Here is a 12,601-nt window from a genome sequence, read left to right on the forward strand (position 1 = left end):
GTGTGAGGGCTCAGGTGTGAGGGCTCAGGCCCAGCAGCTCCCCGTACCTGGTCGATGTACACGGCTGTGATGGCCCCCGAGTGGCCCTGCAGGGTGAACAGGCAGCACGAGTCCTCCAGCCGGAACACCTGGGGCAGGAGAGGCCCGAGTCAGGCTCTGGGGCCAGCCCAGCTCCCACTGCAGCACAGCCAGGGGCCTCGGGGTGCTGCAGGGCAGGGCAGGGGCACCTCAGGGCGGTGCCAGGGCAGTGACTGCACAGCTGAAGGGGACAGGGGACATCCTGGAACCTGGATCTGCCACTCGGGGCATGTCACAGCAACCTCGTGGAATGCTCCAGTCTGAGCACACAGGAGCTGGAAAGCTGGGAAGGACCCTGGGGTGCTGCTGGATGTGACCAGCTGTGCCCAGCTGTGCAAGAAGGTAACAGCACCTGGATTGTATCAGAACCAGTGTGGCCACAAGACCAGGGAGGGACTGTCCCCCTGTGCTGGCCCTGCTCAGGGGCCTCAGATCCTGGGAGCTGCTTTGGGTCCCCCTGACAGGAAGACCTGGAGCGTGTCCAGGACAGGGAATGGAGCTGGGAAGGGGCTGGAGAATTCCTGAGGGAGCTGGGAAGGATCTCAGCCTGGAGAAAAGGGGGATCAGGGGGAACCTTGTGGCTCTGCACAGCTCCTGACAGGAGGGGCAGCCTGGGGAACAGGGACAGGAGGAGAGGGAAGTTTAGGTTGGATATTGGGAAAACTTTGTGGGAGAGGGTGGTCAGGCATTGGAAGGGGCTGCCCAGGGCAGAGGTGGAGTCCCCAGCCCTGAAGGGATTTTAAAGCCACGTCGATGTGGGAATTGGGGACATGGGTTGGTGGTGGCCTTGGCAGTGCTGGGGACTGGCTGGACTGGATAGTGTTGAAGATCTTTCCCACCCTCAATGATTCCATAACTCTCTGAAGTCGCCCATTCCCAAGGCACGAGGGTTCAGGGTGACACTCACCAGGCTCTGTCCTTCACCTCCTCCCATGCCCCATGCAGGCAGAGGAACAGACCCCAGGGAGCTCCTGGAGCCACCCTGCCCGCATGCCCCTGCAGCTGTCCCTGTCCCTGTCCCACGGGCCCTGCTCCCTGTCCCCTGTCCCTGTCCCTGCCCCATCCCGTGCTCCTGTCCGTGTCTCTGTCCCCGTCCCATGCTCCTGTCCCTGTTCCTGTCCTGTGCTCCTGTCCCCTGTCCCTGTCCCCTGTCTCTGTCCCTGTCCTGTGCTCCCTGTCCCCGTCCCTGTCCCTGTCCTGTGCTCCCTGACCCTGTCCCCATCCCTGTCCCTGTGTCCCTGTCCCCTGTCCCTCTCCCCGTCCCTGTCCCCATCCCTGTCCCTGTCCCATGCGCTCTGTCCCTGTCCCCGTCCCTGTCCCTGTCCCGTGCTCCCTGTCCCTGTCCCGTGCTCCCTGTCCGTGTCCCCGTCCCTGTCCCTGTGTCCCTGTCCCCATCCCCATCCCCATCCCTGTCCCCGTCCCTGTCCCCGTCCCTGTGTCCCTGTCCCCTGTCCCCATCCCCGTCCCCATCCCTGTCCCCCATCCTGTGCTCCTGTCGCCGTCCCTGTCCCTGTCCCATGGGCCATGCCCCTGTCCCCGTCCCCTGTCCCTGTCCGTGTCCCCATCCCATGCTCCTGTCCCCGTCCCTGTCCCTGTCCCCATCCTGTGCTCCTGTCCCCCATCCCATGCTCCTGTCCCTGTCCCTGTCCCCCATCCCGTGCCCGTGTCTCTGTCCCTGTCCTGTGCTCCCTGTCCCCATCCCATGCTCCTGTCCCCGTCCCTGTCCCTGTCCCTGACCCCATCCTGTGCTCCTGTCTGTGCCCGTGTCCCCATCCCGTGCTCCCTGTCCCTGTCCTGTGCTCCTTTCCCCTGTCCCCATCCCATGCTCCTGTCCCTGTCCCCATCCCCGTCCCCATCCCCGTCCCCGGCGCTCACCCTCAGCGTGTGGTCCTGGCTGCCGGTGACGAGGCGCCCGGCGGCGGCGCGCAGGGCGGTGATGGGTTTGTGGTGGGCGCAGGGCACGCCGTGGGTCAGCCGGCAGCGCAGCGCGGCGCCGCGGCACAGCTCCGGTGAGGGCGGCAGGCTGCCCCTGCCCGGGCCACCTGCGGGCACACACACGGCTGGCAAGGCAAGGGAAGGGAAGGGCACCTGGGCTGCGGGGCGCTGAGGGCTCAGCAGGCTCAGAGAATTCCTGCTTGGGATGGGAGAGCCCCTAAATCCCATCAACCCCACACTTTCCACTGTCCCGGGCTGCTCCTGCCCGGGCCACCTGTGGGCACACACACACGGCTGGCAGGGCAGGGAAGGGAAGGGCACCTGGGCTGTGGGGCTCTGAGGGCTCAGCAGGCTCAGAGAATTCTGCTTTGGGTGGAAGAGCCCTTAAATCCCATCAGTCCCACATTTCCACTGTCCCGGGCTGCCCCTGCCCGGGCCACCTGCGGGCACACACACGGCTGGCAGGGCAGGGAAGGGAAGGGCACCTGGGCTGTGGGGCGCTGAGGGCTCAGCAGGCTCAGAGAATTCCTGCTTTGGGTGGAAGAGCCCCTAAATCCCATCAGCCCCACACTTTCCACTGTCCCAGGCTGCTCCTGCCAGGGCCACCTGCGGGCACACACACATGGCTGGCAGGGCAAGGGAAGGGAAGGGCGCCTGGGCTGTGGGGTTCTTGGGAATAACCACGCTGAGGGCTCAGCAGGCTCAGAGAATTCCTGCTTTGGGTGGAAGAGCCCCTAAATCCCATCAGCCCCACACTTTCCACTGTCCCGGGCTGCTCCTGGCAGAGCCCCGTCCAGCCTGGCCTTGGATGCTCCCAGGGATGGGGCAGCCACGGCTTCTCCAGGAAATCCATCCCAGTTCCTCGCCGCTCTCTCAGGGAAGGATGTCCCCCCAGTATCCCATGGGAATTATCCCCTCTGTTCTGCTCCAGGAGCAAAGGAACCCCCTGCTCTAACCAGTCACCCCCATGGCCACTCTGGGCTGTGCTGTGGCTGTTCCCGGGCTGGGAACAAGTGGGACAGGGAGAAAGGAGGGACAAGTGGAAGGAGGTAAGGGCAGAGATGGCCCTGGAAGAGCTGGAGATCCAGCCCCACACCCTGGGGAAAAGCAGCAGGGGGATGATGGGGAATGGTGTCCCAGCACAGGGAGCTCCCCCAGCAGCCCTCAGCTCAGCACAGCCCTGGCTGCTTTCGGAGCAGTTACCACCAAAGCTGAAGGGCTGTGAGGAAGACTCAGCTCCCAGGAGGAAGAGGGAGGAGGGGACGGCAGGAGCCCAGGGCAGCACGCTGACATTCCAACCCCTGCTCACCTCGGAACTGCAGGTGGTTCAAGGACGTGTGTGTCTCCAGAGAGAAGAAATCCAAGGAGCCGTTCAGCCGGGCAGCCACGATCCTGAGGGAGAAACGGGGGGGCTGAGGAGAGGCCCCTCCCTGAGCCCCAAACCTGGACACCCCCAGGCCAAGCACAGGGCACCCACCCCCGGGAGGTGCTGCAGGGCACTGGCCACAGCTCTGAATGGACCGGACAATGGCAGTGCCCCTGGAACAGCAGGCACCCAAAGGTGTCCCAGCCCTGAAACCCTCCGGATATTCAGCTGCTGGCAAGACTGAGGGCTGGAGAAGTGGCTGCTGGAGCAGCCTGGAGCCAGGAAAGCTGCTGAGAGGTGGATACACAGAAGGATCAGGCTGGATGTGAGGCTGGATAGCAAGAAAAGGTGGTTGGACACTGGATGGGCTCCAACCCTGCCAGAGCTCAGAAGTGTTTGGACAAAGCTCTCAGGCACAGGGTGGGGTTGTTGGGGTGTCTTGGGCAGAGCCAAGGTTGGACTCCATGATCCTTGGGGGCCCCTTCCAGCTCAGGACATTCCACGACACTGATTCCAAGGACGAGACGTCCCAGCACTGCACAAGGAGTTACCTGTTGTTGAGGAAGACGAGGGCTGTGATGCCGGATTGTCCTTCATCGTTGCTGCTGCGGAGGGTCCCCTCGATGGCATCCCACACCTGGGGGAGGAGGGGTCACTGCGGTGACACTGGCCAGAGGAGCACGGGACACAGGGGGATGTGGGGTCCTCAACAGCTCCCTGTGCTCTGCTCCCAGCCCCTGAGCTGTGAGCAGGTCACAGCTCCCTGTGCCATGCTCCCAGGCTGTGTGACCTCCTGCCTCCTGTTACTGTGTCCCTGTTCCTCATCTCCAGCTTCCCATTACTGCATCCCTGTTCCTCATCTCCACCTGTTACTGCATCCCTGCTCATCTCCAGCTTCCCATTACTGCATCCCTGCTCCTCATCTCCACTTCCCATTACTGCATCCCTGTTCCTCATCTCCACCTGTTACTGCATCCCTGCTCATCTCCAGCTTCCCATTACTGCATCCCTGCTCCTCATCTCCACTTCCCATTACTGCATCCCTGCTCCTCATCTCCACCTGTTACTGCATCCCTGTCCCTCATCTCCACCTCCCATTACTGTGACCCTGCTCCTCACTCTACCTCCCCGTTACATCCCTGCTCCTCATCTCCACCTCTCTGTTACTGTGTCCCTGTCCCCCATCCCTGTCCCCCATCTCCTCCCCGTTACTGTGTCCCTGTCCCCCATCTCCACCTTCCCTTTACTGTGTCCCCATTCATCTCCACCTCCCACTACTGTGACTCTGCTCCTCACTCTACCTCCCCATTACTACATCCCTGCTCCTCATCTCCACCTCTCTGTTACTGCGTTCTGGTTCCTCATCTCCACCTTCCCGTTGCTGTATCCCTACTCTTCATCTTCACCTCTCCATTACTGTGTCCCCATTCATCTCCACCTCCCATTACTGTGTCCCTGTCCTCCATCTCCTCCCTGTTATTGTGTCCGCGTCCCTCACCTCCACCTCCCATTACTGTGTCCCTGTCCCTCATCTCCTCCTCCCGTTACTGTGTCCCCATTCATCTCCACCTTCCCAGTGCCGTGTCCCCGCTCCTCACCTCCACCTCCCATTACTGTGACCCTGCTCCTCACTCTACCTCCCTGTTAGTACATCCCTGCTCCTCATCTCCACCTCTCTGTTACTGTGTCCCTGTCCCCCATCTCCTCCTCCCCGTTACTGTGTCCACATTCATCTCCACCTTCCCATTACTGTGTCCCTGCTCATTTCCTCCTCCCCGTTACTGTGTCCCTGCTCATCTCCTCCTCCCCATTACTGTGTCCCTGTCCCCCATCTCCATCTCCCATTACTGCATCCCTGCTCCTCATCTCCACCTCTCTGTTACTGTGTCCCGGCTCCTCATCTCCACCTTCCCGTTGCTGTATCCCTACTCTTCATCTTCACCTCTCCATTACTGTGTCCCTGTCCCCCATCTCCTCCTCCCTGTTACTGTGTCCCTGTCCCCCATCTCCACCTCCCATTACTGTGTCCCTGTTCCTCATCTCCACCTGTTACTGCATCCCTGCTCATCATCTCCACCTCCCATTACTGTGTCCCTGTCCCTCATCTCCTCCTCCCGTTACTGTGTCCCCATTCATCTCCACCTTCCCAGTGCCGTGTCCCCGCTCCTCACCTCCACCTCCCATTACTGTGACCCTGCTCCTCACTCTACCTCCCTGTTAGTACATCCCTGCTCCTCATCTCCACCTCTCTGTTACTGTGTCCCTGTCCCCCATCTCCTCCTCCCCGTTACTGTGTCCACATTCATCTCCACCTTCCCATTACTGTGTCCCTGCTCATTTCCTCCTCCCCGTTACTGTGTCCCTGCTCATCTCCTCCTCCCCATTACTGTGTCCCTGTCCCCCATCTCCATCTCCCATTACTGCATCCCTGCTCCTCATCTCCACCTCTCTGTTACTGTGTCCCGGCTCCTCATCTCCACCTTCCCGTTGCTGTATCCCTACTCTTCATCTTCACCTCTCCATTACTGTGTCCCTGTCCCCCATCTCCTCCTCCCTGTTACTGTGTCCCTGTCCCCCATCTCCACCTCCCATTACTGTGTCCCTGTTCCTCATCTCCACCTGTTACTGCATCCCTGCTCATCATCTCCACCTCCCATTACTGTGTCCCTGTCCCCCATCATCTCCTCCCCATTACTGTGTCCCTTTCCCCCATCTCCACCTCCTGTTACTGTGTCCCCATTCATCTCCACCTTCCCAGTGCCGTGTCCCCGCTCCTCACCTCCACCTCCCATTACTGTGACCCTGCTCCTCACTTTACCTCCCTGTTACTGTGTCCTGGTTCCTCATCTCCACCTTCCCATTGCTGTGTCCCTACTCTTCATCTCCACCTCTCCATTACTGTGTCCCCATTCACCTCCACCTCCCCGTTACTGTGTCCCCATTCACCTCCACCTCCCCAGTGCCGTGTCCCCTCCTCACCTCCAGCCTGCCGTTGCTCCTGCCAGCCACGATGAGGTTCCCCTGCAGCTCCAGGCTCCAGATGGAGCTCTCCAGGTCGCCTCCCCAGGACTGCGGGGGTGAGGACCTGTCGCAGCCGGCGCAGGGCTCGTCCCCGGGGCTGCGGTCCGCGAGGCCGCGCTCGTCGGGGCCGTGCGGGGCCGAGAGCCCCGGGAAGGTGCCGTTCCTGCCGCCGGCGCTGCCGTGCTCCTCGTACACCTTCCCAACCAGGCTGCTGAAGTCGTAGCCCGAGTCCCTGTGGCGAGCGCCCACGGCGCGCAGCCGCGGCTCGGATGCGGCCGTCCCAGCGCGCTCCAGGAAATTGGTGTCGATGAGGGAGCTGAGGTCGGGCTGGTCGCAGAACAGGGGCGGCTGGGGGGGCCCCAGCAGCCGCTTCAGCTGCTGGCTGCTCTCCAAGGAGTCCTCCAGCCCGTTCTTGCCGTCCGGGCTGGGATCCCAGCCCTCCTGGTAGTCGAAGATGCCGCTGCTGTCCCTGCGCAGCCTGCAAGGAGGGACAGAGCTCAGCAGCTCGGGGGTGGCTCCTGCCTGGGGCAACGGGGCTGTGGGGACAGGGACAGGGACAGGGACAGGGACAGGGCCATGCCTGGGTTTGGGGAGCACTGGGCCATGGGGACAGGGACAGGGCCATACCTGGGTTTGGGGAGCAGGGGCTGTGGGGACAGGGACATACCTGGGTTTGGGGGAGCACAGCGCTGTGGGGCCAGGGCCATACCTGGATTTGGGGAGCATGGGGCTGTGGGGCTGTGGGGACAGGGCCATACCTGGGCTTGGGGAGCATGGGGCTGTGGGGACAGGGACTGGGCCATACCAGGATTTGGGGGAGCAGGGGCTGTGGGGCTGTGGGGCCAGGGCCATACCTGGGTTTGGGGAGCACAGGGACATACCTGGGTTTAGGGAGCACGGGGATGTGGGGACAGGGACATACCTGCATTTGGGGAGCAGGGGCTGTGGGGCTGTGGGGCCAGGGCCATACCTGGGTTTGGGGGAGCACTGGGCTGTGGGGACAGGGACAGGGCCATACCTGGGTTTGGGGAGCACAGGGATGTGGGGCTGTGGGGCCAGGGCCATGCCAGGGTTTGGGGAGCACAGGGATGTGGGGACAGGGACAGGGCCATGCCTGGGTTTGGGGAGCATAGGGCTGTGGGGACAGGGACAGGGACAGGGCCATGCCTGGGCTTGGGGAGCACAGGGATGTGGGGACAGGGACATACCTGGATTTGGGGAGCACGGGGCTGTGAGGACAGGGCCATACCTGGGTTTGGGGATCATGGGGCCATGGGGCTGTGGGGACAGGGCCATGCCTGGGTTTTGGGGAGCAGGGGATGTGGGGCCAGGGCCATACCTAGATTTGGGGATCACGGGGCTGTGGGGCTGTGGGGCCAGGGCCATACCTGGGCTTGGGGATGACGGTGAGGCAGTCGCCCGTCTGCGCGTCCCACACGCGGATCTGCCCCACCAGGCAGCAGCTCACCAGCAGCATCCCGTCACTGGCCAGGCACTCGATGTCCTGGGAGGGAGGGAGGACAAGCACAACTCAGGGTGGCACCACCAAGGCCTCTGCATCTGCCCACAGCCTGCTGTGGCTGCAGAACTGCACAGAAGATGGATTTTAAGTCAAAACTGGCTGGTTTAGGAACTGAGGGATGCTGAACACGTGGACATCCCTGGAAGGGTCCGAGGGCAGGTTGGATGGGGCTGGGAGCAACCTGGGATAGTGGAAGGTGTCCTTGCCATGGCAGGGGTGGCACTGGATGAGTTTCAAGGTCTCCTTCAACCCAAACCATCCTGAGATTCCAGGATCTCTGCCCAGAGACCTAAGTGTGCACTGGACTGCTGCACATCCAACAGACCTCATCTTGTCTTGCCTCCCCTAAAAAATTCCATCCCAGTTTGAAGGCGGGCTGAGGAGCAGAGACACAGCTTATCTGGGAGACACAGCGCAGCACTGCAAACTCGCCTGGCTGAATGCCCAAGAGCTTTGTTTCCTCTCAGAACAGGAGGAATCCCAGGCTGGAAAAGCCCTCCTGGACCACTGGGTCACAGTGTGACTGATCCCCAGCCTGTCACCCAGCGCAGAGCACAGACATCCAGCCGTCCCTGGGAGCTCAGCAAGGTGCAGATACCCCAGCAGAGCCGCAGACAGCAAACCCCAGGAGGAGAAGGAAACACCCTGCGGGAATTTCACGCTCTGATAACCTTTCCTCACTCCTTACCCCTGAGCTGGACCTACCATGAGGTGCCCCCTGAGGACCAGGGGCACGATCTCGGTCTCGGGGGGGGAGTAGCCGTAGTCATCGCAGGGCAGGTCGCCCCTGCGGCGCCGGCCCGGCCCGTTCTGCCCGTAGTTCTTGGGGCACAGCACCCGGTAGAGGCAGAACAGCAGCAGCACCAGCAGCATGCCCGACGCCAGGCCCAGGGCGGCCACCCTGCGGGACACACACACACACCAAGGCAAGAAGGTAAGAAAACAAACCCCTATAAATGCATTCTGGTTTCTAGCCCACGGATAGATTTGGGAAGTCTTGTGCCAGGATTACTCATGTGCTGGTTTGAATTTCGCAGCTGAGGAAGCTTTTCAACAAATTACAGAGATTTGTTGGAAATTAAGGGGGGGTTAATGGGAAAATGACAATTTCGACAAGATTTTTGAGGCTTTTCAGTAAGGAAAGTAATAAGCAACTAAGGTTTTAAGAAAACACCAGCTGGGGACTGGGATAACACAGTGTGCTCAGCACTTGCAGATTCAGGCAGGGGTTGTGAGATGTTCTCTCCACAGAGAGGGAAGTTCCTTGCAGCAGAGTTTGATCTAACCCCCAGTAAATCATTACCGAATTATATCCAGGTGGTGGCTGCCCCTGGATCTCTGGCAGTGCCCAAGCCAGGCTGGATGGGGCTTGGAGCAGCCTGGGATGGTGGGAGGTGTCCCTGCCCATGGCATAGGGTGGGACTGGACTGGTTTTAAGGTCCCTTCCACCCAAACCCTTCTGGGGTTCTATGAAATCGCATTTAAACCCCCAAATTGACCTTCTGTGCCCAGGAGCACAGAGGGCCTCCATGCACAGCCCATTCCTGCCCTCAGCTGATGGAAAGCTGCCAGGAGACATGGATCCCACCCAGCAGGGAGCATCCCGAGCTTTGGCACTGGGGCCTCGGGAGCTTTGCAGCCCCGAGCAGCCCCCGGGGCCCTGGGGACACGTTACTTGTAGAGGGTGACGTCCTGGTGGGCGCGGGGCTGCGCGGGGCGCTCGGGCGGGGTGCCAGGCTCGGCCAGGAAGGGCTGGTAGCGAGAGGCCTCCTGCGGGTGCCGCAGCTCCAGGGCCTCCTGAGGCTTCAGGTACAGCGTGACGGGGATGGCCGGCAGGATGCTGATGTACCTGAGGGGCACAGGGACAATGGCACAGCTGGCTGGGCAGCCACAGCAGGAACCAGGCTGCTTTCGGTGCTGCTCTGAACTCCTCGGAAACAGTCTCCTCTAAAGTTATTCCCCAGGTTATAACCCTTCAAAGAGCCGAAAGAAATGCAGTCCTGGTGAGATCAGGTGGATCCCATGGATTTAAGTCTAGTTTCCTGTGTGCTGCAGGCTGGGAGGTCTCACCAAGAAGCTTCTTCAGCTCAGCTGTCTCTTCCTCACATGTACTATTTCCATGTCTTGCAGATGATTGTGTCAGACAATTGTGGAATTATGAGGCTGCAAAAGCCACTTTCTCTGACACCATCAGGTCTGAGTGCCCTCCTTGTGCTGCCAAGGCCACCACTAACCTATGTCCCCAAATCCCACATTCAGACAGCTTTCAAATCCCCCCAGGGATGGGGACTCCACCACTGCCTTGAGCAGCTGTGCCAGGGCCAGACAACCCTTTTGGGGAAGGATTCTTCCCTATATTCACCGTGACCCTCCCCTGGAAACACTGGAGGCCGTTCCCTCTCCTCCTGTCCCTGTTCCTGGGGCAGAGCCCAACCCCACTGGCTGTCCCCTCCTGTCAGGAGCTGTGCAGAGCCACAAGGTCCCCCCTGAGCCTCCTTTCCTTGCTTTGTAAAATCTCAAACTTCACTTCCAGGCTCAAGGAAGGCACAAGACACCCAGCACATACAACAGGCAGGAGCACAGAGTGGAACAACCCTGATTGCTAGAGGAACAGCCCCAGGAGCACACCCAGGGCAGCTGCCCAGCAGCTCCTCCTGGCAGAGCTGGAATGAGCCCCATGGAAGCAGTGAGCACGGGGCACCAAGGACAGAAGCAGGACAAACCCTTGGGGTCAGCACTCCATGCCAGCCCACTTGCCTCTTGGCCAGGGTGATGTTGTAGTAGCTGAAGAGGGCTGGCCAGTGCCTGAAGGAAAGCTTCCTCCACATCTCCTCATCCTCTGCTCCCCAGGTAACCTCTGCTTCTGCTCCCAGCTCCAGCTGCCCGTTCTCTCTGCCCTCGGGCCCCCGTGCCCAGCTGTGCTGGTCGGGCTCCAGCTGCTCCCGCTGCTGTGTCTGGTTCTCCGACAGCTGCACCGGCTCCGACGGGAACACCGACAGGTCCACCTTGGGGTCCCCAGCGGGCAGGACCCCTCCAGGAACGGGCATGGCAGGCAGCCCTGCGTCCCCCAGGGGACTCTGCTCGGTGACCTGGGACGTGAGGTAGGTGCGGAGCCCGGCGGGATCCGTGTAAACCAGGATTCCGATCCAGATCACTGTGCCGGCCTGTGCAGGAGGAGCAGAGAGAGACAGGGTTGCCTTCAGTGCCACCACCCTGTCCCCTGCCTGAGCAGGAGGAGCAGAGAGAGACAGGGCTGCCTTCAGTGCCACCGTCCTGTCCCCTGCCCTGCCTGTGCAGGAGGAGCAGAGAGAGACAGGGCTGCCTTCAGTGCCACTGCTCTGTCTCCTGCCTGAGCAGGAGGAGCAGACACACATCTCCCTTCAGTGCCACCACCCTGTCCCCTGCTCTGCCTGAGCAGGAGGGGCAGAGACACATCTCCCTTCAGTGCCACCACCCTGTCCCTGTGTGAGCAGGATGAGCAGACACTCATCTCCCTTCAGTGCCACCACCCTGTCCCTGTGTGAGCAGGAGGGACAGAGAGAGACATGGCTGCCTTCAGTGCCACCACCCTGTCCCTGTTTGAGCAGGAGGGGCAGAGAGAGACACATCTCCCTTCAGTGCCACCACCCTGTCCCTGTTTGAGCAGGATGAGCAGAGACACAGCTCCCTTCAGTGCCACCCCCCTGTCCCCTGCCCGAGCTGGCCCACAGCACCCCAACCACAGGTACCCCCTGTTTCCTGCAGCCTCCCTCCCAGCACTGCTCCATGAGGGAGGTTTGCAGCACTGCCCAGCACACACAGAACCTGGACACCACTTTTCTGTCATCTACGTGATGGCCAGAACTCAAATTCTCTCCCCAAACGTGCAGCAGGAAGGAGACTCGGGGCTGGCAGCTGGGACTGGCACATCTGGCACTCCAAGCATGGATGGAAAGGATTAATTTGGGATTTATCTCCCCAAACGTGCAGCAGGAAGGAGACTCGGGGCTGGCAGCTGGGACTGGCACATCTGGCACTCCAAGCAGGGATGGAAATTTGGGATTTTGGATCCACGCTCGTGCAGGACCCGCTGCTCTGGCACCGTGTGGGGATTGAACTCAGACTGCCCGTACTGGGAACACAGAGATCCCTGTAATTCCACTGGAGACATCCAAAACAGAGACAGAGGGGAAAAGCAGGAGCAGAGCTGGTGTGGCTGCAGCAGCTGTAAATATTGAATCCTCGAGCAAAATGTCTCCCAAATGCCTTTAGTCCACGTGTGCAGAACAAACTGTGACTTTGTAAAATCATCTCCAGACTCAGCCAGCCTGGGCAATCTGCTTCTGCATCCCACGGGGCAGCGCCAGACTCGCGTGGGAAGCAGCACATGGAGGTGTGTCACACCTGGCGGAGGTGGGTGCCTGGCAGGGCTGCCAGCCTGGCTATTTGGGTGCCAGCCTGGCTGTTTGGGTGTCAGTCTGGCTGTTTGGGTGCCAGTCTGGCTATTTGGGTGCCAGCCTGGCTGTTGGGGTGCCAGCCTGGCTGTTTGGGTGCCAGCCTGGCTGTTTGTGTGCCAGCCTGGCTGTTGGGGTGCCAGTCTGGCTGTTTGGGTGTCAGCCTGGCTGTTTGGGTGCCAGCCTGGCTGTTTGGGTGTCAGTCTGGCTGTTTGGGTGTCAGTCTGGCTGTTTGGGTGCCAGCCT

At 61.0% G+C, this 12,601-nt stretch overlaps 1 protein-coding gene across 5 annotated transcripts in view; it reads right to left on the reverse strand.

Annotated features, from left to right (window-relative positions):
- Window positions 1-12,601, reverse strand: part of SCAP (SREBF chaperone) — a 50,602-nt gene that overhangs the window by 2,436 nt on the left and 35,565 nt on the right. For 3 of the 5 annotated variants that reach the window (XM_041714190.2, XM_072925212.1, XM_072925213.1), the window contains exons 13-21: window positions 10,680-11,086; window positions 9,598-9,771; window positions 8,628-8,823; window positions 7,789-7,904; window positions 6,359-6,878; window positions 3,931-4,016; window positions 3,323-3,405; window positions 1,954-2,120; window positions 48-128 (exon numbers count right to left, since the gene is read on the reverse strand). In XM_041714190.2, the coding sequence (XP_041570124.2) occupies window positions 48-128; window positions 1,954-2,120; window positions 3,323-3,405; window positions 3,931-4,016; window positions 6,359-6,878; window positions 7,789-7,904; window positions 8,628-8,823; window positions 9,598-9,771; window positions 10,680-11,086 (1,830 nt within the window). Of the gene's footprint in view, window positions 1-47; window positions 129-1,953; window positions 2,121-2,382; window positions 2,454-2,520; window positions 2,620-3,322; window positions 3,406-3,930; window positions 4,017-6,358; window positions 6,879-7,788; window positions 7,905-8,627; window positions 8,824-9,597; window positions 9,772-10,679; window positions 11,087-12,601 lie in introns of those variants that run through there. The other 2 variants (XM_072925214.1, XM_072925215.1) reach the window with 2 other exon arrangements.

This window comes from Taeniopygia guttata, chromosome 2 (genome assembly GCF_048771995.1).
Source record: "Taeniopygia guttata chromosome 2, bTaeGut7.mat, whole genome shotgun sequence".
NCBI lineage: Eukaryota > Metazoa > Chordata > Aves > Passeriformes > Estrildidae > Taeniopygia > Taeniopygia guttata.